This window comes from Cupressus sempervirens, chromosome 9 (assembly GCF_028749045.1).
Source record: "Cupressus sempervirens isolate cs-2001-9-10 chromosome 9, ASM2874904v1, whole genome shotgun sequence".
In the NCBI taxonomy this organism is placed as follows: domain Eukaryota; kingdom Viridiplantae; phylum Streptophyta; class Pinopsida; order Cupressales; family Cupressaceae; genus Cupressus; species Cupressus sempervirens.
In genome coordinates, this window is record NC_143126.1 from 639,384,750 (window position 1) to 639,412,633 (window position 27,884).

General features: G+C 32.7%; 1 protein-coding gene across 1 annotated transcript; it reads left to right on the forward strand.

The window, feature by feature from the left end:
- The first annotated feature begins 470 nt into the window (after nucleotides 1-470).
- LOC149540358 (laccase-12-like) lies at nucleotides 471-4,259 on the forward strand. The gene is made up of 6 exons (XM_089801460.1): nucleotides 471-743; nucleotides 843-994; nucleotides 1,217-1,461; nucleotides 2,510-2,638; nucleotides 2,757-3,707; nucleotides 3,795-4,259. The coding sequence occupies exons 1-6, from the start codon at nucleotides 633-635 to the stop codon at nucleotides 3,923-3,925; spliced, it is 1,719 nt and encodes a 572-aa protein (XP_089657586.1). The 5' UTR covers nucleotides 471-632; the 3' UTR covers nucleotides 3,926-4,259.
- The last annotated feature ends 23,625 nt before the right edge of the window (nucleotides 4,260-27,884 follow it).

A 27,884-nucleotide genomic window follows, 5' to 3' on the forward strand; every position in this document is an offset into this window, starting at 1 on the left:
TTGTGCTTATCACATAATAGAACTCCTCCGGCATGTAAATAATAGTTTTATACACGAGTTGCATTGTGGAAACATTTAATATATTTTTCATTGCTTTCAACAATTAATCTTAATCGGGAGCTCTGCATTCGAATACTATTTTTCTTTTAAAAAATGGTCATCCCTTCTCCTTTCTATCTTTTTGGATCATATTTGAATTTTTAATTGTCTTATTTCGTTGTCTTAAATTTGTCCAATGTTCCTAGCTTAAATATCACACATTAAGGCTTGATTCCTAAACTTAAAGAATTTAACAATCAAAATTGATTTATTTTTCTTGAAGTTAATTTCTTCCTTAATGTATGATATTTAAAGATGACGGAATTAAACAAATTTTCATTATTAAAATATATCTTTATCCCATGTGATTTGTTCTGTTAAATGTCAGTTAAATCTATGCTAATCGTGTTTCAACCATGTGGTTTCAGCATCTTAGGGTTTTCCTATTCAGCCATGTGATGTTTTTCCCTGGACTACATTTTCTTCTTGGCTCTATAAATACCACTACGCATGCACTCTTCTGATATGCAAACAGCCTTAGAAACTAAGATTTCCTTGGAGCTTTCAGTACTGAAAGACTGCTTTGGTTCGATATGTTGATAATGTCAAGATGTTCCGCTGCACGGTTCATGCTGCTTCTGTTTGCATTCATTATCTCATTTAATTCTCTCACATCGGCAGAAGTGATTACTCACACATTTATTGTAAGTAGATATTAATATGCTTGTGTTTTCCTCATGAACAGAAAGATTATTAGACTTAGATATTTGCTGAATCTAATCTCCTTTTGTTGATTGCAACAGATTAGGAGGACAAATGTTAGTCGACTATGTGAGAATCATACCGTAGTCACAGTGAACGATCAGCTTCCGGGTCCAACCCTGTATGCCCGAAATGGGGATACACTCAATATTACAGTTACTAATTTGGCGCAGTACAATGCAACTATCCACTGGTAAATCTGGCTATTCTTAAATATCACATAATATTATGGAAGAAATTAAATTTGAAAAAATAAGTTAAGTTTGACTATTTAACATTTTTAGTCTTGAAATCAAGTCTTAGATCTTAGTATGTGATGTTTAAGTCGTCCCTTTAAGTTTAACTCTTCTAATTTGAAGACATTTCACTTATAGAATTTAATATATTTCATTGGTAATGCAAAATGTTTGATCAGGCATGGAATAAGGCAGATCCGCAACTCGTGGGCTGATGGGCCTGGTTACATTACACAGTGTCCCATCCAACCAGGCGGGACATTTACCTACACATTCACCATTGTTGATCAGGAAGGAACTTTGTGGTGGCACGCCCATGTGGCATGGCTCCGCGCAACAGTTCATGGAGCAATTGTCATCCGTCCAAAGCAGGGCAGCTCTTACCCGTTCCCCGAACCACATGCAGAGATTCCTCTAGTTCTAGGTAATTGAAATTATATATACACACACACACATCATCTTGACTTAGATTTTTCTATTTATTTCAGATCAATTTTTTAATAATTGGTTTATTTATTATTCAATCTATTTTTATTTTTAAGATTAATTATTTTTATGTGTTAATCTTGAGTGGATTCCAATTCAAGATCTTTTGATAAGAAGCTCAAAATTTACCATTGCTTTGTAGATTCTTGCATCTAGTTTAGATCACTCTTATATAATAGAAATTTAGTCTTATTTAACATATTTTCATACATATTCAATCTATGTAATACTTAATAGATTTGAAACTTTGATTTTCTACGTTAAAGCTACTCATTAGTAATCTTAAATCATGCAACACTTATGAACCATCTTTGGAAATTTAAATTCTTTAATTCAGTTCATTTGACTCTTAACCTATTTATTTTTAGCATTAGCTAACATAATGTCTAGCTTGCATAATTATTAGAGTGTAATGATATTTGTAGCATGAGCTACCATGATGTCTAGTTTGCATAATTATTATACTGTAATGATAATTTTAGCATGGACTAACATAATATGTAGTTTGCATGATTATTATATATAATGATATTTTTTGCATGAGCTAACATTATTCATTATGTCTCGTTTGCATGATTACTAGGACGGAATGATATTTTGACAGTTCTATTTATATGGTAGTCGTTATCTTAGTATGATCCGTATACATGGATAAGTGCGTTGCGAGTAACATATTACTCGGAAATTATCATCTGGGCTCTTTGCATATTTGCTTACTATCTGTGAATTCTTAGCACAATTATTAGCTGATTTTATTGGCTCCCAATAGAAACCAATGTCAATCCCTAAAACCATGTCTAAGAAGTAGAGATTTCGATAACCTGCATAACAAGAACTTACTATCAATAATAATAACTTGCATACTTCTTATTCCTCTTGATTCAGCTTTGCATCCTTCATTCTTTTCCTTTATGGGTTCATGCTGGATTGTAATGGCATTTCATACTAACTCTAGCTACTGGAAAATTAATGATAAAAATGATCAGGGGAGTGGTGGAACACTGATGCTAACGAAGTCGAAGAGACACTAAATCAGACTGGAGGTGCGCCGGCTTTTTCAGACGCTTTCACTATAAATGGAGAACCGGGAGACCTCTATAACTGCTCATCATCAGGTAAAGCCTCTGGAATACAAAAATAATTAGTTGTACACATTTTGATAGACAAACCTGTATAAACGAGGCACACCCAATTTCAGTTCTAACTAAGCAATGAAAGAAATTATGAATGCAGGAACAAATAGCTTCACTATAACAGAGGGACAAACATATCTTCTTCGCATCGTCAATGCCGCAGTCAATAATCACCTCTTTTTCAAGATCGCCTCACACAATCTCACAGTGGTGGCTGTGGATGCCTCCTACACAAAGCCATACACAACCGACATTCTCTTTTTAACATCTGGTCAGACCGCAGACGTTCTTCTCACAACCAATCAATCTGTAGCCCAATACTACATGGCCGCGAGAGTATACACTACTCAAGCTGCAGCATATGTTAATGACACCATAACCACCGCCATTTTAAGGTATGCGGGTTATAATACATCTGTCGCTCCAATCCTTCCAGACCTTCCAATATTCAACGACACTGCAACTGTGACCAACTTTACCCGATCCCTACGAAGCCTGGCTTCAGAGGAACATCCGGTGGATGTTCCCCAGACTATAAGTGACAGTAGCATCATAACCGTAGGACTCGGTCTAATTCCCTGTCCAGACGGATATTCATCCAGTAACTGTAGTGCCCCAAACAACACTAGAGTGTCAGCCAGTTTGAATAACATATCTTTTGTGCTGCCAGCAGTTGACATTCTGCAAGCTTATCACTTCGGCATTGAAGGCGTCTATGATGTCGATTTTCCCTCACATCCACCAGTTGAGTACGATTATACCGGTGATGTCGACCAATCTCTGTGGGCACCAGTTTCTGGCACAAAAGTGAAAGTGATTGAATATAATGCCACAGTTCAGATTGTGTTCCAGGGAACCAGTATCTTCCAAGAAGACAACCATCCGATGCATATCCATGGGTATGACTTTTATGTGGTGGGAGAGGGATTTGGTAATTATAATAATGAAACTGATCCAAGCTCTTTCAATCTGGTCGATCCTCCACAACGAAATACCGTGGGAACTCCCGTCAATGGATGGACTGCTGTGAGATTCAAAGCTAGCAATCCAGGTACCAAATAGAATGATATATATAGAGCTTGAAATCGGAATTTGTTAAATATGTATAGTGAAGTAAATGATTGTTTCGCTTGTGCAGGTGTCTGGTTCGTGCATTGTCACTTTGATGATCATGTAACATGGGGGTTGAGCATGGTTTTACTAGTGAAGAACGGTCCCACCGAGGGCGAAAGCTTGTTGGGCCCTCCTAGTGACCTCCCCACATGCTAGAGGAAACTATGACTTCAGAAATATTTTTATTTTGGTGCTAATAAAGTAGTGAGTGGTGGTGTAAAATGTTAAAGCAGAAAGGATAAAACATATTCTTCTCTTTTTAATTCAAGTGAATTGTCTAGTAGTGAGTGGTGGTGTAAAATGTTAAAGTAGAAAGGATAAAACATATCCTTCTCTTTTTAATTCAAGTGTATTGTCTAGCAGTGAGTGGTGGTGTAAAATGTTAAAGCAAAAAGGATAAAATATTTCCTTCTCTTTTTAATTCAAGTGTATTGTCTCATGAAGAGTGTTGTGTTTTTCTAGTAAATAGAATATGATTTTTATGGTGTTATGGATATATTTTCATGGAAATCTTTAATAATATTATTGTAGTTGTTAAGTCTTTTAGTAAGACTATATATATATATATATATATATATATAATAAGTCGAGAGATTCTTCTCGAGGCACCTATTGCATTGAGTGAGATTATGAAAATTTTAATTAATAAGTATTTAATATTATTATAATTTAGTATAAGTTTTATATATTAATTTTAAAGATTTGCATTGAGAAAAAATAATAATAGTAATTTAAAAAGATATTTTAAAATCATATAGATAATTATTTAATGCTATAAAAATTGAAGAAATGTTATACATTCTATTGCTAAACAATTGGAGCACATTGAAGCAATATAGAAATTTTTATACAAACATGTGTAATAAAAAAATACTTAATAATCATTGAAAGAAATGATGACATAGTCCATTGCAAAACTTAATAGTGTAATATTTAATAGATATTCCAAAATTGGGTATAATAAAAAATAGTATTGTTCAAAATGTTGACAATACATTGACAAATAATATGTAGAATATTTTTACTTTTTCAACCATGGATGGACTAGTAATAACTCTACATTTCCATGAAGAACTTTTTGTACTTTAATTGACAAAGTAGACTTTATGTGAAATAATGTAGGTATGCCATAATTTGCATGCAACACCTTGAAAGATGAAATGACTTGGCATCTTGTGAATGTGATTGTGTAACCAAAATGAAGAGTAGCTATCAACCATTCTTCGAGTGGACCCTTGTGATAGCTAATTTTAGATTCTCCTTTAAGAAATTTCATAAACTTTATACTGAGCTCATTAGAGAGAGTGTGCTTCCTAAAATTTACTATTGGGGCAACGATAATTTTATAAATGCATCCTGCAAGATAAAGATCGTGAATCTCACAATACAAAGCATCTGGTCATCTGCAAAAGTCTACAACCTTGATCTGGAGGTGATGAAATTTGACATCTAAGTTCATCTTCACTTTTGTGGCATAGTGGAAGATGAAGTGCAAAGCATAGTTATAAAATTTAAATTGATTGTTCCTTGGTCCATTGTTTATAATTCAACTAGTCATTCTATCCCTTATCCAATATTGAACACTCAACTCCTCTATATGAAGGATGACATTTTGTGGAAGTGTACAATGAAAGTCTTGTAACCACTAGTAAACCCATTCCAAATGTAATTTGTCTGACATCTTCGTAAGCTACATAGAAATTATGAAAAAAAATTATATCATTAAAACATGATAAAGAATATGACTTTTTGAAAAAAGAAAGAAATGTTGCATGAAGGATAGTAACCATAGTAATTAAAATAAGGTATTTTACATAAAATATATTTGATCAAATTGATATCTTGACACACATTTTTCAAACGTTACTATTTTTTGTGTTGAAAACAATTATTTGACATAGTGTGATACAAACTTATAAGGGCATAACAAAATGAGTGATCATTTTCTTTAATGTAAGGATACTAAGAAGAAATTACAAGGGTATATTAAAAGTCTATTTATATATTATTGATGTGAAAACATGTATTTGAAACATTTGAAATGTGATTCATAGTAGTATACAAGTAAATGAAAACTTTATTTAAATACTACAATCGTACAATAGTATAGGAAGTATAATAAAAATTGGAAAATATTAAAGTGGCAAATCAAAATTGTACTTGCATTGGACAAAATATTGAAAAAAAAAATATTACATCAATTTTGTTCTAACAACTTAAGTCTATTTTCTTCATTCTTGTGCTTGGCAACTTGTCTACCCTTTTTCATTTTCTCATAGCGATCATACATGAATGGAGGCATTATTCTTAGACACGGTAAAGATTTAACACAAGAAATCACCACAAATGTCAATCCTGGTCTTTCTCTTGGTCTTATATCAATGGATGCTTTTGGAAGAGTCAAACCATAAGATTTATTATAGTCAATGCCCATGCCAATCTTAAAGGCAATTGAAGTATTTTACCCTTCTTTATTGGTGTTATTGGAATTGTTTTTAGATGATGGTCTTCAAATGGTAGTCCAAAATAGTTATCAAACTCAACCTTGACATATGTTGGAGGTTTAGGTGGGGCACTGCCTTGTTTGTAGACTATATTTTGAACATACCCCAAAGATCCATTTACAAGACCTACTTGTACCCATAGATTTGAAGTTAGCATGACCCTTGCATCCTTACAAAGTAGCAATTCCAGATCAAGCTCATCATTTGAATAATCTTCTAATGCATTACCATGTCCTACTTTTGTCACAACACTATGTGCAACAAGATACTTCAATGAATGCAACATTTTTTTATTATGACTATGAACATTTTCATTTTTTGAGAATAGATGGACAAAATTTTCAAACTATAAATTTATGTTGATAGGGGTTCTTGTCATTAGCAACCTCCAATCATCAATTTGTGGGTTTGCATCTCTTACATTCATCAAAAGTTGATGAAATGTTTGTTGATTGTCATTTTCCCCATCTTGTCTAAATATCTTATCCAAAGGAACAACAATCTGAATTCCTGCCATAGCAACTTTTCCCTTCTATTACTATAATATGTTGGTCTGTCACTTATCAAAGGAAGCTAGCTCAAATCTCCTACCAAAATAATAGATACACTTGAAATATAACAATGAAAATATTTATGTCAGAATGAATAATTTGTAATTATATTTTACTAATGTAGTAATCTATATTTTGTACATGGTTGTAATGGACACCCTTGGATGTCCCAACTAACTAAACCAAATTGCTGAAAGGAATTATGTCAAACAGTTTGCATTCAACTTCTTAAAACCCCTTATAACTCTGGAAATCAAACGTTTATTTGTTTGTTGTGTTTCGTGCATGGAGTTGGTATCATGCAACATAAACAAAAAAGAAACTACAACAATATGCAAAGTGGAAATGAACTGCTGCTAATAAAATGTTATTTTCAGAATTCATAAAACCAAATACATGGCAGATTTATCAACTCACTAATTACTTCAGCAATATTGTCATAATACTCCAGCCCATGCTTACAAACTTGCTGCTACAATACTTTGTCCTCCAATCAGTCCATTACCTTCATAATACCATTCCCTCCAAGCGGCATAAGCGTCGGACAAGTAGTGAAGAAGATATGAGCAAAATATCAAATCTGCCTGTAGCCGGAAATGCAACTAAACTGCCTGATAATGAAGCCAATAAGAAAGAATTCCAAAGGCCAAACCCCAAGGGAATGACGTCTAGAATGTTACAAGAGAGGATAGACGTCCTCAAATGCCAAGAACTGAGCTGCAACTCACATACCAATTTCTTCTCATATTCAACCTGTCTAATGAAGCCACAAATGCTTCCTTTTATTCTATTCCCACGGGTCCCCTCAACTCATATGGGCAATGTGGGATAAAAGATGTGTAATATAAAACATATATTAAAATACCCCTTATGTCTCCCTTGGGTACACATCACCATAAAATAAATATTAAAGTAACACTTTAATATTTTACAATTAAATTAGACGTTACTTTAATAAAACTTCAGGCATTAAAATGTATTAGCAATCGGACTCCGAATAATGCGAGTGATAGCTCATCGGAAAGCTCTCACCGAGGAGTATCGAATCCAATCACCAAAATTGACCTGCATTGTGTCCTGCCGACTTACTAAAAATAGTAAGTATGCCTGAAACTGAGTAAATCAACTTCGTTTTGGCCCAAACTGGAAATGACTAGGCCAAAACACTTCAGGATCCCATTAAACCCTTCGATAGCCCTCGGGACCATGTAGAACAAGGCTAACGCACACACACTTGGTCAACTACTAAAAGAACGTGAAGGCCAAAAGATGGGATCATTACAAATCCGCCCTCCTTGAAATTGCTTGTCCTCAAGCAATTAAGTAACATAATGGACTCCAACCTCCACCTGGATCCCAATATGTGATATCCATATGGAAGTTAAACCAACTGCAAACCCGCATCATCAGGACCAACCCCTGTAGCCTAGCATTCAAAACTTGTGTTGATGAAGTCAGAATGTCATCATAAGGCAACTCCATAGAAGATCTATGAAACTTCTTCTTCCCTTTATCCATCCACATAATATATATTGGACTGGAAAGCATATTATCACCATCATGCATTGAAAAAGATGTAGTTGTAGGTGAACCATATGTACTCATGCTAACTGTATCAACAATAGGTGTTGCCGCATCGAAATATATGGACATAGGAACAACATTAACATTAAACTCCTCATTGGATGCTTCAACTGACATAGAAGTGGCTGCTGATATGATAGTATCCTCGCATTCTCCTAATTCCTCTATTGTTACATCATCATCCCCTGACAAGGCTTCATATGTGGTCTCCTGACTTTGCACGTATGTCTCTACTGACTCTGCCGAAATGCCCACATCACCAAAATCATAGCTGGCTGGCTCTATACGTGTCTCGATCCCACCTGAGAAATCGACTACCTTCTGCTCTGGAGCAACATACAAATCATCAATGTTGATACCCATCTGTCTAGCCATAAGCTGCAACATCATATCCATTTGCCTATTCTGCTCCTGTTGCATACGTTGCCTCTTCTCTAATGTACCCAATAACTATCTGAACATCACATCTTGATCTGGACTAATATACATCTTTATCCGGCTATCAATATGATCTCCATAGGATGGCAAGACTTATAGCTCTGATACCACTGTAATGGACACCCTTGGATGTCCCAACTAACTAAACCAAATTGCTGAAAGGAATTATGTCAAACAGTTTGCATTCAACTTCTTAAAACCCCTTATAACTCTGGAAATCAAACGTTTATTTGTTTGTTGTGTTTCGTGCATGGAATTGGTATCATGCAACATAAACAAAAAAGAAACTACAACAATATGCAAAGTGGAAATGAATTGCTGCTAATAAAATGTTATTTTCAGAATTCATAAAACCAAATACATGGCAGATTTATCAACTCACTAATTACTTCAGCAATATTGTCATAATACTCCAGCCCATGCTTACAAACTTGCTGCTACAATACTTTTTCCTCCAATCAGTCCACTACCTTCATAATACCATTCCCTCCAAGCGGCATAAGCGTCGGACAAGTAGTGAAGAAGATATGAGCAAAATATCAAATCTGTCTGTAGCCGGAAATGCAACTAAACTGCCTGATAATGAAGCCAGTAAGAAAGAATTCCAAAGGCCAAACCCCAAGGGAATGACGTCTAGAATGTTACAAGAGAGGATAGACATCCTCAAATGCCAAGAACTGAGCTGCAACTCACATACCAATTTCTTCTCATATTCAACCTGTCTAATGAAGCCACAAATGCTTCCTTTTATTCTATTCCCACGGGTCCCCTCAACTCATATGGGCAATGTGGGATAAAATATGTTTAATATAAAACATATATTAAAATACCCCTTATGTCTCCCTTGGGTACACATCACCATAAAATAAATATTAAAGTAACACTTTAATATTTTACAATTAAATTAGACGTTACTTTAATAAAACTTCAGGCATTAAAATGTATTAGCAATCAGACTCCGAATAATGCGAGTGATAGCTCATCAGAAAGCTCTCACCGAGGAGTATCGAATCCAATCACCAAAATTGACCTGCATTGTGTCCTGCCGACTTACTAAAAATAGTAAGTATGCCTGAAACTGAGTAAATCAACTTCGTTTTGGCCCAAACTGGAAATGACTAGGCCAAAACACTCCAGGATCCCATTAAACCCTTCGATAGCCCTCGGGACCATGTAGAACAAGGCTAACGCACACACACTTGGTCAACTACTAAAAGAACGTGAAGGCCAAAAGATGGGATCATTACAATGGTGCACTTGTTAATGAGGAAAAGTGAAGCCTTTGACCTCCAAAGCTTATATTTGTATTTTGTGGGAATGCTTTTCGAAGTTGAGAGTTTGTGTTCTCCAACATGTTCTGACCAATGAAGCTCATTTCATCAATACAAATTTACTTGATATGTGTCATTTCTTCTTGAAAATTGGTGAGTCTCGTTACTTCTAATTGGGAGAAATTTTGTATTGGTATTTTTAATTTTGAATGAACTATAGAAGCTCCTATGTTGAATGTTGCAACTCCTGTTGGTGCAAGTAATAGAAGGGGAGATATAGAGGCCATTACTACATTTTGAAGAGATTGACTAATGGCATCAATTAGATAGGACTTTCTAGTGCCTGTTATTCCTTGAATTATCATGAGCAATGGCTCCACATTTTGATTTTTGTGATAGTGTGTCATAATAATGTCAACTGCCTTTTTCTCTTTTTCACCAAGGGTCATGTAGTTGATGCATTGGGGAATGTCATCATATATTACACAACCATGATTCTTCATATTACCTAGAAAATTAATTGTTGCAGTAGTGTACTCTTCTCCCTTATAATCAATAGACTAATTTGTATCTTTGTCAATGTCTCTTCTCCCCAACATGTCTATTTCTGAGCACTCTATGTTTTGACCAAGATGCAACCTAGATATAATTTCCCATTCATGTTTTGTTGTATTTATTTGAACATTGTCATTATCTTTAGTGTCAGAATCACTTGGGTTTTCATCATTGTTTGTCACCATAGTACATTGAACATGCCAAGGAATGTAATTAAATGTCTCCCAACTTTGTATGATGGTATCATCATTATGACCAATATCTCATTCTATATCACAGAATGGCTTGTAGAGCAATAATTTTGATAAACAAAAGTCAACCCATTTAGCTTATTCATGTGAAGGCATAGATACAAATCTACGAAACACTCTAACTATTGCTGCTTTGTCCCTTGGCTCCCATTTATTCTCTCTTCTTCTTTTAGGATTATATATCCATGATCTTGTTGCATCAATTAATGTGACAACTTCCATACATAGGGGCCTTTTTTTTGTACCCATCAATAAAATATTTTTTTTGTTCTTCAGTATTCTCTTCATTATTTCCATTTTCATTATTTACAATTATAGGTTTGAAAACCTCATGAGAGATATTTAGACTAACAAATCTTCTACTACACTCTACCAATAGAAGCTCTAATAGCATATGACATGTTTATTGAGCACCAATGTCTCTTTCTATAATTGTCTTAGTTGAAGTTTCCTATATGCATGTGCAGCTAAATCATCTAGATTTTCCATGTTAGAGAGGTGCATCAACATTTGGTGGTATGTTTCTGAGCTTTTCTCTACTTTTTCTGCATATTTGGCAATGTATTTCACCACAACATGTTTGGAAAGAATAGGTTGTCAATCTATATTTTCTCTCCATAGTTATAGTATGTGGTGATTATGTGAATTGACTCTCTCATCATTTCTAGTTGGTTCAAATTTTTTTTCACCTATTTCTCCGTCTTCATATAATTTTGATCCCTCTAGCTTCAATGGCCAAGGTGCATTATACCTATAATAAATATAAGAGAGATATGTAGTTAGTCATGTGATGCTAGTGACCAATTTGTAATTTTGGTTTAAATATCACACTATAAAGAAATGATTACCTACAAACCATATCCCCCTTTTTTTTTTTTTGCAAACATGCACCTTCCTTACAAATTGTGTGTCTTTCTACACAATTTAGGATCTCCTGATAATCATGATCTAGATTGACCTCTACAAGTTGTCTCATGTTTTTAAGACATGGGTGTTGTTGAAAATTCATGAAAGGCTACAATTCAAAATAAGTTGAATAAGTAAATTAGGTCATATCAAGTTATACCATAGAATACATATTTATAAACATACCTGTATATTTCACTAATGAGGATCTTCTCTAGGGTTCCATGCATGAACAATAGAATAAAAAAATCTTTCAACACTTTTGCATTCATCCTCATTTGACCAGTCAATTTTGTCCATATTAGGTGCCCCTTCAATCCATATGAATCCATGCACATGTGGGGACCCCCTATGTTTCTATTCATATCTACACCAAAAATCTTTGACATTCATTTCATTTTCTAGAATCTCTCTTCTAAACATAGAGTGTCTCAAGTGCATATAGTGTGCCATAATGTGAGGATAATCAATTATATTTTTCCTACACCAATTTTGAGCTTTGCATGGATTAGTTGGCATTGCTCCTGGCATTAGTGCATGTAAATCAGACCAATACATATCTGTTGCACTCAATGTGAAAAATATTGTATGACAACCAATTTGATGAAGAAAATTTGTCAATTCTGCATGAGATTTTTCCCAATATGACCTTGTTCCCCTTAGCCTTGTACCAAACCACATCAATTTATCTACCAATCTAGAGTGAGGTGTAGTTTCAATATGTTGTCGCAACTCATTGATGGTGATTGTCATGTCTTTAAAGTTTCTCTTTACAAACACAGAGTTTGAATTCTGTGCACGATGTCTCATGATCATGTTATTCATGAAATATCTAAATCTAGGATGTTTGCCAAAACAATGATCCCTATATCTCACAAGATGCTTTACAAATTCATGAAGATATACATGTCACAAATGTGGTTCTAACCAATCACAAATACCATTAGGAAATAGTGTTGGGAATGCCATATCTAATAATCTCTATGTAACATACTCATTAATAAGTGACACACCAATACTCAGCCAATCTATCAATGATGTTGGGTTTGCATTAGGATTATTAACCCATGCATGAATAAGTTACATTTCCTTTTGTGCATTAGGAGGTCTTGAAGCCATTAATGTTGTGTGTTCAATTAAATTCCCTTCATCTATCTCCATAACTAGACCTAGAAAAACAACATCATTTGCATCTATATCAAACTCCATATTCATCATCTTCAATCTATGAAAAAAAAATTCATCTCTATTTCTGGGTAAATCATTGAGAGCATTTTCATTAATTTGAACATTAGAGTAAAATTTATCATGCTCTACTTTGTATTTGAGTGCTTTGTATACACAAGCTCTATTTACAATAAAGTTATACCGTGTCTCATGTTGATCTCTCCTTCGAACAATAATAATTGGCAAATTATCTAATGTATGTGGCAATATGCTTGAAATATTATCTATGTTTTGTGGAAAACTTATTGTGTGTCTTCTATACTTAAATTGGCCACCAATTGCATGTGTCACTTGCAATATGGGACTCACATGTGCAATTAACATTTCCTCAACTTGTGTCAAGTTTCCAAGCTCGTCAGGTTGGGGTCTTGGATCCATATTATTTGAAGCTCAGAATCTATTATTTTCTCTCTCTTGCTGACATCTATTACACACTAGACCTTCTGAGGTGTGTGACACTTTCATTCCTAAATAAGATTCTTGACAAATATAACACATGTTTGGCATTCTTAAGCTATCCAATTTTTGGCAAAACTGCATTTTGAAATATATAGAAATTCTCATGAAGATTTCCATTTGGGTTTTGTGCATTTTCTACATTTCTTTGTCTAGCTAAATTTATCCCAACTCGAGTTGTATGATGGGGCATTTCAAGAACATGTTCAATTGTCCTTGAAACTTCATTTTGAATATCCAATTCCATATTTGTAGTCAAGGGTTTATTATACCTCTCATTGAACTATACATCCACTTGATGTCTTCCTTGTATCTCAAAATGTGATACTCCATCAGATGTTCTTTGACAACAACTCCTGTTACTATTTTGTTGATCTCTATTTTCAGATTACAATTCTTGTATTGATAGTTGTGCCCTTCATCTAGCATAATTTTGTCTTTGGAGTTCATTACTCCTCCTTATTTCATCTTGTCTTTGATCTTCTATCATTTGTTCTCTCCAACATCTTCGATATTCCCTTTGATATTCTCTCTGATATGCTCTCTGTTGCTCTATTTGATATTGTCTCCTTTCCTCATCAAATTGAAAATTTGGTGCTGATAGACTCATAGCTATAAAGTGAATAAAATCTTCAATCAATGAGAAATATTTTGAAATTTATGTTCACAAAAAAATCACGGATAAGAAATATGGTGATATATAATTTATTACCTAATATCCATGAATTATAAAAGTAATATAAGAAAGATATTTTCTCCATAAGAGAAATGTATACATAAATATATGAATTACTAAACTCACATTTATATAGAAACATATATTTAATTTATCTAAGAATCCATACCCTTTAAAGACAAAGTATATAGAAACAAAATTTCCTTAAACATTATAATTCCAAAATATTAGACTAGTTCACTATTTGAAAAGAGCAAGAATTTATTGCAGTGGTGTAGAAACACTTGGAGTTCTTCAGTGATGAAATCAAGATTTTCTCCATAAGAGAACTACATACATAGATATATGAAATACTAAAACCCCTTTTATCTAGATACATATCTTAAATTTTCCTAAGAATCCATACTCATCAAATATGGATTGTATAGAAAAAAAATTCCTTAAAATTATTAATGCAAAACTAGTAGAGTGGTTCATTATTTCATTACAACAAGATTTCATTATAGTCGTGTAGAGACACTTGGAATTGTTTAGTGAGGAAATTATAATTTTCTCCTTCCTTATATTCCTCATCATAATTCATGTCTTTCATATATTCACAAAATCGAACTCCTTTACTCCATGCCTGATGAATCACCTTGGTATATTCTTTTATTTGTAGGATTTTAAGATCTTGCACATCTTGAACGTTTAGGCCATGCATTTCATTGACCATTATTTTACAACACTCTGCAATGATTCTTCCCAATCTATCCAAATAGGTTTAATCATTTCCATCTAATTCAATATAATCATCTTGAAGTAGTGGGCTATCGATAGTTATTTCAAATTCACTTTGGTCAACATCCATTTTATTATTTTTGACATGTATAAAATTATGAAACACATCAAAAATTTTAGCTAAAAATAATAATAGTCAACTTCCATAGAAATTAAATTACCTTTTATTTATTTAATTTATACATATGGAAATGAATATAAAAAGAAATGAAAAACTTAAAAATGCAATTTTAATAATTGATAGAATAATCAAATTAAATATCCAATAGTAACATTTTATTTACTAATTAAATATAGAAACAAAATTGAAGTTAAGTGCATTATTTAACAAGTAGTTGAATCGATTTCAAATGTACTTGATTTCAATAGAAATGAAAATAGGGAGGGATTCAAGAATACTTCAAATAGTAGTTTTGAGTTCAAAGACAAAAAGAACTCAAAATTATCTATCAATTATTTAATCTCTATACAAAAATATTGTGAGTTATTCAATATGATTGTGCTAGAATCCATCGACCTTCAATCCATTCTTGTGCTGGTCGTAGTTGGGAGTGTAAAAATGGAACTAGAGTATGACTATTAGGGAATTATACTTCATATAACTCTTTCATGCTAAGAGGTGACTCAAATGTATCAATAATCACTCCCCTCCACCAATAGTCATTTTCTAGTACTTTGACACGAAGGTCAACTTCTATAATTGAAGGCAATGGTACTTGAGGTGGAATTGGATGCATATATTCAGGAAATACCTCTTCCACAAGGGGCTTTGGAACCACTTCATTAGTTATGAAATGCTCATATCTAACATAATACTTGATTTGTGCAGTATTATCAACACATCCTATGACAGTTGCTTCAAACCAAGCACCTTCAAAACCATTATCATCAAATGAGACTTCAATCTTCATCCCTATATGCACATCCCTGTCTTATACCTTTTGCACAGTTAAAAAAATAGAAACATTTAATTTTTTTAATGTTAAGATAAATATAAAAATTAATAGTAAGGACACTTTATTATTTGTGTTAGGGAAAAAAATTAAAACATAGAAATAAGTGCATAGATTAAAAAAGTAATAGAAAAAATGGATGTCTTACTAATAGGGCCACTTAGGTTTTTTATTTCCATAGTCTTCATGTATTTTACATTGTAGTTGCCAAACCACACAAACCTTGCAAAAAAACTACATTTTATATTCACCCCTTTGTCTAAATAGGAAAAAAACCACATTATTTTTTAAATTTCTACTGCACAGTGAGACAGATCATAAATAATAATAATAAAAGGAGAACTCAACCTCTAATATAGGATAGAGAGTAGAAGATCCTTCCGAAAAGAATGTTCCGCAGCTCTAGGATTTCATGAATTAGTTTCCTCTATTTATTCTAGAAATTCTCTAGGGCACACTTAAATATAACATGGAGATTTTCATTTTCAAGAATTTGATCCTTCCTCAATGTCTAGCAATATTTGTGTTGGGAATTATAAATTCTACAATTATATTATACTGGGTCCAATGATCATGGGAATCACATTGTCACAAAAGGGAAAAAAAAGTCTACTACTTTCCAGTTTCTTTTATACCAGATCAATACTTCATAAGAACATGATTAGCTTTAAGCAATAGTTGTTAAAAAGTGCTGAGTAATATTGCTAGCCATTTCTGAACTATGTTGAAGGAAGAAGAAGATGAAGAATGTGAAGCTACTAAGTTCATGGGTGAGCTATTTTGGAATGCAAGTGCAAATTGCATTGGAGGAGAAAGGAATTCAATATTCCTACCAAGAAGAAAATTTATTTGGAAAAACACAATTGCTTTTGAAAATGAATTCCATCTACAAATACGTGCTTGTTCTAATTCATGACGAGTAGCCTATGGTGGAGTCACTCATAATTCTCCACTATATTGATGAGATATGGCCATCCCCATCTACCAACTAAAATATGATCCTTCATCAACGTGTAGCAATATTTGTTTCGGGAATTATAAATTGGAATGGACTTCATGTTGAAGGATTAACTAATAATTCAAATTTTACTACTTTGCTATCAGCCATGCAGTATCTTAAAATTTGTCTTCATCATTATGACTGGAGATATATTAGAGCTATGGAGTTATCTTCTTAAATTATCCAGTTGTGTCATGCCATGAGATAATATTATAAAACAAGAGCTAGAAAATTCCTTTTTTTTTAAAATGAAAGCTTTTGGATTTCAACTTAATCACATATAGCATAGCATGGAAATTTCTATTTCTTTAATGAAGCTTTTGCAAAGCTACTAAATAGTGCACCTGATCACAACACACCTAATGGTTTTTTATATAGTGAAACAAAATATGTGACTATCTTGCAGCTAACAAGTTGATTGACTATGAACATGCACAAATATTTAAATGAAAAAGTCATCGATAAGAAAAACCTACAATTTCTAAAGTATAACGCAATAGGAAATGAAAAAATGGAAGCCTGTAGAAAAACTTGAAAAACTCTTATACAAAGAAGAGATATCCTTGTTTCCAAATCGATGAGCAAAATCCTTTATATAGAAGTTGAAGTAATTAATCTTTGTTGAATTAGTAGCCATCTTTGTAATGCAACATGCAAATTTTAAATCTTGGTAAGGCACAATGAATGGTTTAGTGGCCTCTTCTATTATTTGTTGATCCATTTATCTGTAGGTATAGCTGGCCCAGCCTAGCGTATGTATCCCTCTCCCTTCAGTTGGAATGCGAATGTAGTCTTCTCATTATTATTGAACATGGAAATTTTTTCTTCATTTCTAAAAATTAAATTAGCTTCATTCTTAAAAGTGGGGTTCAATGAAAAATCTAGTCTTTAATGGAATCTAAAACTAAAATTAGAATTTTTAATGACTTCCCAGACCAAAGATGCAATTTTTAACAACTTATTTGATAACTTTCAGAGGTTAGCAAAGGTAATGCTTTTTGCTTCCATTTTATATTATATTATGTTATTCCAATATTTTAGTTTAATAAAAACCTTAGAATTGCATATGACTATTTGTCAAGGATTCATTTCTATTGTTATTCCAATATTTTACTTTAATAAAAATGTTAGTTTCAGATTGTTCCCATTAATTTTAATTTTTTAATAATTATTGATTTTAATTCAATATGGAAAGAAGGGCGAATAGGCTGAAAACTTTGAAACAACTGTCAATTTTTTTTAAAAGTGTCGAATGTTTACATTGATGTATGCTCCCACTGTAGGAAAGCCTCTCAGCCTAATTATATGTCGCAATGAAAATTCTTTCATTAGAAACTACTTTAGATCAATTGCTAATTGCTAATATCTTCTCCTTTCTTTCATCAGGACCCACTTTAGATCAATTGCTAATTGCTAAGAGTTGCTCTTTTCTTTAACAATGTCACAACCCTATCAATTTCCATTTTTTTTCATCCCTAATTGTGATAAGATCGATTTGATATTCTCATTTTGATTATTATTGGTCACACAAAACTCTCACACTTTATTTATTATATTAATAATTAAAGCTTCCAAGATTTTTTTATCCTATTTAAATATTTTATTGTTAGGTTCTTTCTAAGTGGACCAATTTTTGTGAAGGAAGGCTTGCTACAAATTCATCACAATAAATGGACGAGAGCTTGGAGGCAATCAATTTGATGAAACTGATTGGTGGTTTTTATTCAAAATCCATGGATTAAATTATTCATGTTCTTCTATCTTATATTCCACAATCCTCTTCATTAAGGACATATATGTTGACTAAGTAGATCCTCTATTCTTTGAGATTTTCTAGAGTAAAAGTTTCTTTTTTGTGTAAAGTTGCAAGCCTCAAGAAATGAATCTAGAAGTAGATCTGGGATCTCCACGTCATGTCCTAATCTAAAGTGATAGTATAAGAAGAAGAAAAGAGCCTCAAATATAGTAGGATCCATCAAGACAAGATGACTCTTTTTTTAATCTTTATACTCTAATGTGTTAAGTCTCATACATTTTAAGAAGTGAAGAAGTTTTTGGGTAGTGACCTAGAGAGGCAATTAAAACTACATACAATCAATCCTCTTGGATGGAGTTGTTGTAGAAGTGTCTGTATAATCTTGTACCAATGGACTAAGGTTGTCAGTCAAAACTCTTCCAAAAAATAAGAATGTGGGGTGAAATCAAATATGGATCAAAGTAGCATGATGATATTTCTAAAATAGAGCATGTCTTCCATTCTCAATAGTCTAAGGGTGCCCTTTTTGAAAACTAGGATTTATTCTAATATAGTTACTCTATATGTAAGATCCATGAGGCACAAACAATCACCAATGAAATATTTTCCTTATTAGTTTCAAAATCATTATTCCTCATAACATTTGACCAATTAAAATTCTTGGAGCTAAATATTTCCAATTAAATTTAGAAAGAGGGTAAAATTAAGGATTAAGAATCCATAACATTAAGACATCCCACATTTTTAGAGGAATAAAATATCCTCAAATCAATCAAATAAATACAAATTCTTATGTTCCACCCTTTTTGAAGGGAATCTTCTCTAAAATTAATCAAGATTTTTGGTCTACAAAGGTGACATAAGATTAATTGAGGTGCTCTAAAGGAAAGGAATAAGAATTTGAATTTTTCCTTCATTTCTAAGAAAGGAGTCTTTCCAATATAAATTTTTCTAAGAAAAAATCCTTCATGAAAGGTACACAAGACTATGTTTTCAAATATCCCAAATGACTAAAGAATTCCAAAATAATTTCATAGGATTATAGTGATTTATAGCTCAAAGTATTAGCAATGCAATGCCAGAGAGTAAGAATGACATTAATATCCAAAAAAGAACAATTTTGCAAGGTCATTTGAAAACCAATAAAAAACATATTGTAATAGAGAAATTAGTTAATCCCCCTTATATTGATTTAAAGATGTAAAAATAAGGATGATATAGCCATTGAAAAAGTGCTAGTGAAAAATATCCTTGGAAGTAGAAGATGGATTTATTTCTTTTAGGATATTGTGATTAACATTATATTAGATATTTATAACTAGAACTTCACTTAAGAGGATCGACAAGTAGAGAGAAAGGAGTTATCCCTACCTAAGACCCAAAAAAATTCCAAAAAAATGCCTTGTGGCATACCACTAATAAGAATAGAGATCATTGGACTATAGACACAATATTTAATCACCTGTATTATTTTAACAACCATAGCAAATTTATCCTACTTCTACACATTCCAAATTTATCTTCATATTTTGTTAAATTTTGGTGCTTCTTTCGTACACATCTTGTGATCTTTTCCAACAATGTTATGCTTCCCATTCAAGGACTTAAAACATGATACTAATTGTATGTATATGATGGATTATTAAGGAGAGGGTGGGGGGTTGACTCAATGATTAACAAACTCAAATTTTACTTTCACTTTAACTCACAACTTTATCTATAAGAAAATAGTAATTCCTATAGTGCTATTATGAGTTAAAAAAATAGCATACTTGGAATAAACTATAAAGACCATCAACAATTGGAACAACAATATTGATCTCGTAGAAATCCAATCAGGGTGAAAACCACGGTGTTTGAACATTTCTCACAAAATAAAGTATTCTTCTAGAATATGCTCTTTTAAAAACTAGCTTGGTTAGAGGTTATAAAAGATTGTTAAGCATACCTTATTATAGGATTTCCCTCTAGATATTTTAGGATATTTACTCTACTACAAGTAACCTTGTTAAAGGATTTTAACACTCTAATCTAAGAATGCCACATTGTTAGAGGCTTTGCATCAGACCAGTTAAGGCCACCCTTCTTAGGGATTCTATCTCTCTCTCTCTCTCTCTCTCTCTCTCTCTCTCTCTCTCTCTCTCTCTCTCTCTCTAATTTCATTTTTACTTTTTATCCCTTCAAACCCTAACTTGAAACATACAATCTTAAAGACCTCTCCATAATCCTTGTAGAAAATTCTCCAACAATATCTTATTACTTAACCTAGAAAATTTTCTTTTTCTTTTCTATCTTCTTTGATAAATGAAAACTTCACCACTAAGATATGAGTCTTTGACAACATTCACTTTTCAAATTAGATAACTTACCACATAATATTTTTTCCACTTACTACTCTAGTTGTTACCTGCCAAAGTGTTTCATTATTGTTTGTCAATATAAATCTCTAAAGATGTAAAACAATATGAAATGATAAAATGATAAGGATGAGCTAAGTGATAGTAAAAGGAGAGTAGCTAGGGTTTCACGTGTTGGTGAGGATGATGATGGTGACGGTGAAGAGTCTAAGGATGATGATCTTGATGGTTGGAGGGTCCTCTACATGCCCAATCCTCCTTGTGGTGGTGTTTACTATAATGATAGGGGGTGTTTATTATTTTCCCTTTGATATTATGGCCAAGGGGATGTTCTTTATTTCTTAGGGTTTTGTGGTCCCTATCAAGGGGGAATTGCATGTGGTGGATTTGTTAGATGTCCCCATAGTTTATATGTTTCTAAAGATGCCCTTTTGGGCTTTCTATCATGTGGAAGGGTGTGGAGTTTGTGGGTAGAGGTGTTTTTCTATGGGTACCCTTATTCTCCACTTTGGGCTTTGGATGTGTTGGGGTTTTTTGGCCTAGGTGTTGTGCTAGTCTCTACCTCTATTAGGATCTCTTATATTTAGATATTGTTGGAGATGGAGATGAAGATTTAGATTGTTTTGGTCAGGATATCTATATGCAGTTGCTTTAATAATAATGCTTCTCTTTGGGGCCTCCATCTATTGATCATGGTAATCTTGTGATTCTTAGCATTTGCACTTGCTTGGATATTATTAATCTTCTCTGTAGGGCAAATATTGCCATTGTCCCTTCTACGATTCCTATTTATTGGGTTGTTTTTCTTAGACTGGTCTTTATTTTCATGGGTTTTATTTATTAGTGGAACCCCTTGGCTAGGTACTATTGTAGGGTGTACTTTTTCTCATCATTTGGGGATTCTCTTGCCTCTTGGTGCTTTTTGTTTTGGGATTTCATTTAGTTTCTCATGCTATGAGGTCAAGACTTCCTTTATTTCATAGTGGAATTTAGTTAAGGTAGTCCTTTTGAGGCTTCTACTATTTATGCAGTGGAGGTGTCCTCTTTATGTTCTTTTAATTTCCTTCTTCTTATTGAGGTGGAGAACCCTATTGACATGGGGGAAAAGCTAATGGAGGTAGCTAGTTGGTAGGAGAAAGTGATGGTGAATGGGTATAGCAATTACTCTTCTTCTATTTTTTGTGAGATTCTCTTCCTTATTGTTAGATATCTAGCTAGGTAGAGAATGTTTGGATAGTCTACTTCATGTGGTAAAGATGGGAGCAATCTCTTATTGAGGTGAAGATCATATTTGGGCATTGGAAAGCTAAGGAGACTCCTATTGATATGTTATGTTCTTGTGATACTTTTAGTAGTGGAAGAAGGGGGAGAAGCTCTTACCTCTAATGTTTGGTCTTCCTCCTCTCTTCTCCTCTCATTGGTATTATGGTGATATGGGAGTTTATGGTTGGGTTGGAAGACTTTTGACTACATTTTCTAAGGCTAGAGGTTGAGACTTTTCTTGACCCATGGTTGGAAAATATGTGTACTATATTCTTTAAGGTTGGAGGTATAGTCTTTTTGGTCCTATATTTTTTCTTAGAGTTCTTAAAAGCATGGATACCTTGATTTGGTCCCTTTTTGTTATGGTGATTTCCTATTTTAGTTTTTATTTTCCTTCTAATTGAGTGATTGTTGGTATTTTTAAAGGGTGCATTGTCGTCCTTTGTTATTTTTCTTTGGTTAAGTCTACAACTATAGTAGGGGTTTCTCCCAAGTAATTCATTGAAAGTGTTGACCATGGTTGGAAAATTAGTCACTCATGGACCTTTTTCTTTGACAAAAGCAGATTTCATTTATCTGCATTATTCATAGTATGTGCTAGTAATGTTCTATTATTCTAGTATCTACAGCTCTGATTGTACTTCAAGTCACCACCCATTAATTGTTGTTTTTCTTAATCAAAAACATGAAATGATATATCAATTACTTTGATATCAATGACAATAAATATAATTGGCGAGTAGTGCAAATCATAGATTCCTTTCATTTATCAATAACTTTTGAATCAATTATGGTAATAGAAATAAATTTGAATCTATGAGATAAAGCCTTGCAACACATCACAAAAAACAATCTAATTTAGCCTACATATCACAATCCCTATGTAATACTATAAAATCCCCAATTTCCAACAAGCAGATTAATCAATCCATTCGATTGAAGCATGGAAAACAAAATAGGTATCTCAAAAAAAGACAATGGGAGAAAGGAATATTTACCTCATTGCATTCCCAAAACTTAACCAATTTGCACATTGGATAGATCAAAATCCTAAAGTATTTTTCATTGAAACTCTTGGTATTCCTCATTACAATGAAAATAAACTTAAATATTCAAAACCAACAAAGACATGATATTAGATCTAACATATTATTATCTACAAGAAAGAATATACATATGTTGTTCATACACAAGAAATGATGAAGAATCAAGGTATCACAAGTTGTTACACTTTCTCAACAAGATGGAACCAACCCTATAGAATGAGAGAAGAGAAGAATATGTAGAAGAATAGAGAAGGGTAAGATCTGATCTAATGATGTCATGTGTTCTCTTCATTCTTCATCTCCATTAAAGAAAAATCTTCTCTCCTCTCTCCTCATCTAAAAACATAGATTAAATCTCATCATTTATGCAAAAAATTCGCAAATATCTTCAATAAACGATGATGAGAAAACCTTGCAAGAAGAAAAATTAGATCTACCTCTGAAACCACTACCAAAAGCCCCTCCAAATGAATGCAATTAGCAAAATAGTGATTTCAAAATATTCACCAAATTTAGAGATAGTTGAGATAGAGGATTTACAAAATGATGCCTCTAATTTGTATGAGTGAGCCATGATACTATCAAGAGGACAAAAAATTGAAAAAAATGTAGAAGAAAACTTAGAATAACCTTTTACTATTGAGACCTACACGTATTTGGACTACAAAAATTAAAGGTTCATTCTGAGACCTTTCTAGTGATATATGATACTCAAATGCTTGGTGAATATTTACAATAGAAATCCTTATTTGAAAAATAGGAAATCAAAAAAAATTACAGGATCCTTATATTTGAAATTTTTTCATTTTATTATTAACTTTGAAACTTTATAATAAAACATTCCCCAATTAAAAATGTCTCCACTTTGTTAGTTTGTAGTGACTGATCAGAGAGGTACTGTACATACTTCATAATTCTTTGGGGTTTAGGAATATATTATATAGGCATATTGTAACCCTAAAGCGAGAATATATTATATAAGATAGCTTAGGGCTAGGGATTCTGGTACTGTGATGTATATTGAGATAGGTTGTTCTTGCAACGATATTGAGTTGTGAGGGTTTGTACTGTATTAACTGGATAATAAAAAATGTTGGATTTCTATGTAGGTGGATGTAGCCTAGGTTTTGGGTGAACCATGTTAAAGCTATGTGTTATATGTGTTCTTGTGGTTTTCTTCTTTTGTTTTTGTATTTAACTATTTATTCATATATTGTTCCAAATCTATCAAATTCTAACACACTCCACTTTTTGTGGGCCACACTTCTCTTTTACTTTTGAGTGAATGTGCATCCTTCCTTAAATTAACTATATTTAATATTCATTTCATTTTACAACCATATTATGAGCAGTCAATAGAAAGGTATTCTTCAATATTTAATTGAAACTTTCACTTTAGAATTACCTCAAATTTTAGCAATTTGGTCAAACTTCATTTGATTATACAATTGATACATATCACCCTATAATTGGTCTATTGGATCTAGTCATCACTCTGTCAAAAGACCCTAGCATTCTATGTCACGTCACATCCATGTGGTACCTCCTAATTTTCCCTCGAATCCATTTCAACAACACCTCATCTTTAATCCACTTGGCACCCTTGGACATGTGTTACAATATTTTATTTTTGTGATGAATATTTTGTGAAATCATGAGATCTTGCCACATATCCACCACTAATGTAATAATCTCCAAATTTTCCTACCATGTGTTAGCTCTTGGTTTGATGGTTCTATCACCTTGTTTCCAACTCATTGCATCTATCTAAGCACCTATGGGGTTATCCATGATATATGTCAATCTCTCATATTTTTTGGGTAGCTCTGATATCCTATCATATTTTTTGGTAGCTCTAACATCCTCTCACAAAAAACTTGTGATTAAGCCACATGGTGTCTTTTCTCTTTCACTTTTCATGGGTCCCACTACAACATAGCTTCTTTTTACATTTTTGTGTTCTTTTTCTAAACCTCCCAAAAATAGGGTTCTCCAAATAAACTTGCTCTACAAAATAAATAAAAAATATCTTTGCTATCACAAATAATGACAAAAAAGTTCCTTCCTTCTTTAGCTATCCCTTGATTAGCCACTTCTATCAAAATAGGTGATAAGATTCTTCCAATTAATCTAGCTTTGATTTGTCTATAACAAATGGTGACAAGATTTTCTTAACCTTGCTATGATACCACTTGTAGAAACCCATGACAACTCTAATACACCTTGTGAAAGGTGGATGGACAAAATAAACTAAAACCGAAAAATACTCAATGTGCTATGACACTAATATATTTCATTAAATATTTTTTCCATATCAATAACAATACAAGATGCCTCTATTTATAGACATTTTAGATTATTTTTGGAGACATCTAAATTAACTGACATAGAACAAATAATCTTTTCTAGAACTATCTACACATAAATGACTTTAAGAACTTTACCTAACCCTATTCGTCAAACTAGGAATTTCTAGAATCCTCTATTATGCTTTTACATTTCATTTGAGGAGGAAATTACACATTCCAACAAACCTAAACTAGTCACCTTGTACATACCATGGAGAATGGAGTATTTCTTCCACACTAAAATATGATGGGATTGAGAAAAACCATCTTTAATCTTTGTCTCTCTACTCCTCTTTGTAAAAGCTCATAAATCTCATTTTATTTCAAAATAAATACCTTTGATGTCATTTAAACCATACTTCTCACATGTGTGTACCAATGTATTGATTGAGGCATGCAAGAAATTTGTGGCTCTCTATATCAAAACATATTCTTTTTTTCTCTCTCTGGCTTTAGAGTCAATTTGTTTACACTTATATTGCACTAATAATTATATCATAATGCAAGTCAAAAAAATTCAAAGAAGTTTGCTCCACATGCACAAGTAGGGATGAAAAATTTATTTCATCATGGAGATATAATTTCATCAATATTCATCTAAGATCTAGTATTCTCCATACTTCATATAAAAAATCCTCTTATTTGGTTACATTTGGCACATGATCAAAAACATGTCTCCACCTCAAAAAAATATCATACTTTGTGCAAGCTTGAATAGACAAATAGCCAATCAAGCAGAAACTGCATTTTTCACAATAGAAAACAATGAAAAAAAATTTGTATCCTATGGTGTTTTTGTATGTGGATTGCAGAAAGCATGTTCACAACCTTTGGAATCCCCAAAAATAGTGCTACATTAATGATTTTCTAACACTTATTCACACCTAGATGAGGGGAATCCACATCAAACTACCAAAGTGGTTGAATTGAATTCATCTTTACACATCTCCTATTTTATTATGGACACAATATCTCCCATAATTGGTGCACATTAGACTTTGAAATTAATGATGAGAGGGTGGTTCATAAACCATGATAGGTTGCCAAGGCCTACATATGAAGGCATACATTTTATTTTCTTGAGGAATGCACCGCTCATTGCACATGAACACATGCATTGCATTAATGCACCAATGATAACTTTATGAAACACTTCCCAAAAAAAATGCCTAAAATGTTGGTGAATCCAACATTTTTTGGTCAAGAAAATTTTAATGTCGAGGATTATTTTTTTGTTCCACATAGGGAAATAAAATATTATATGTTGGCAATCTTTTCTTGCCCTAGCAAAAATCATTTTAAATGTAGCGAATAAATGTTTTTTCTTGCTGATAGATAAATAAATCATGGCTATTTTTTCCCTTTCCAAAAATGAATTAATAATGTTAGAAGCAAATTACTTGTTTTGTAGGAAAATGAGTAATAATGGTCTTGGGAAATCTTTAGTGGTAAACTGAAAATTTGTTTAATTTGAAAGTGATTTTTCACATGTATTGGCTAGTGACTATACTAATTACTAATTAGTCACTTCAAGTTTCAACTTGTGTACTATCTTAGTTCTATTATTAATAATATCATGATTTTGTTACATCAGTGTCACTATTGCCAAGTTGGCTACTATCACTTTTGTATTGTTAATAGTAAATACAATAGTTTATTGATTGTTGATTAATTAGAGATCAATGATAGAAGATACATTTTGGGGCCACTTGCTTGAAAAGACCTAGAGTCACATGAAATTCTCTACAATGGAGAGACATGGAAAGTTTTGCATGGAAACCATTAACTAAAGTTTACTCAATGTTAGGCACTTTTGAGTATCTAACATTAATGCTAGTAAATTTTGGCATTTCACACACTTGAAAATTAATAGGAATAAAAAATAAAGATATGGAAGATTGCAGATGCGAAAGAATTTAATGCAACTACCATTAAATAGCCTCTTTAGTTCTTCTTTCATTATCATTTCTCAAATTTTTCAATTTGAATTCGATTTGTAGAGTTTCTTGAGTTTTAGTCATGGATATGCCAATTCACTTGAAATGCACTACAATGGCTCTGCAAAAGCCTTTTTTGGGCAAGATTCATGATGATGTCCTTGCCATAGTTTGTAAGCCAGATGCTCAAAGTCCTTTTATTCGCCATGCTATATTCATGGTCCTCAGCCATGAATTCTAAAGAAATGATAAGAGG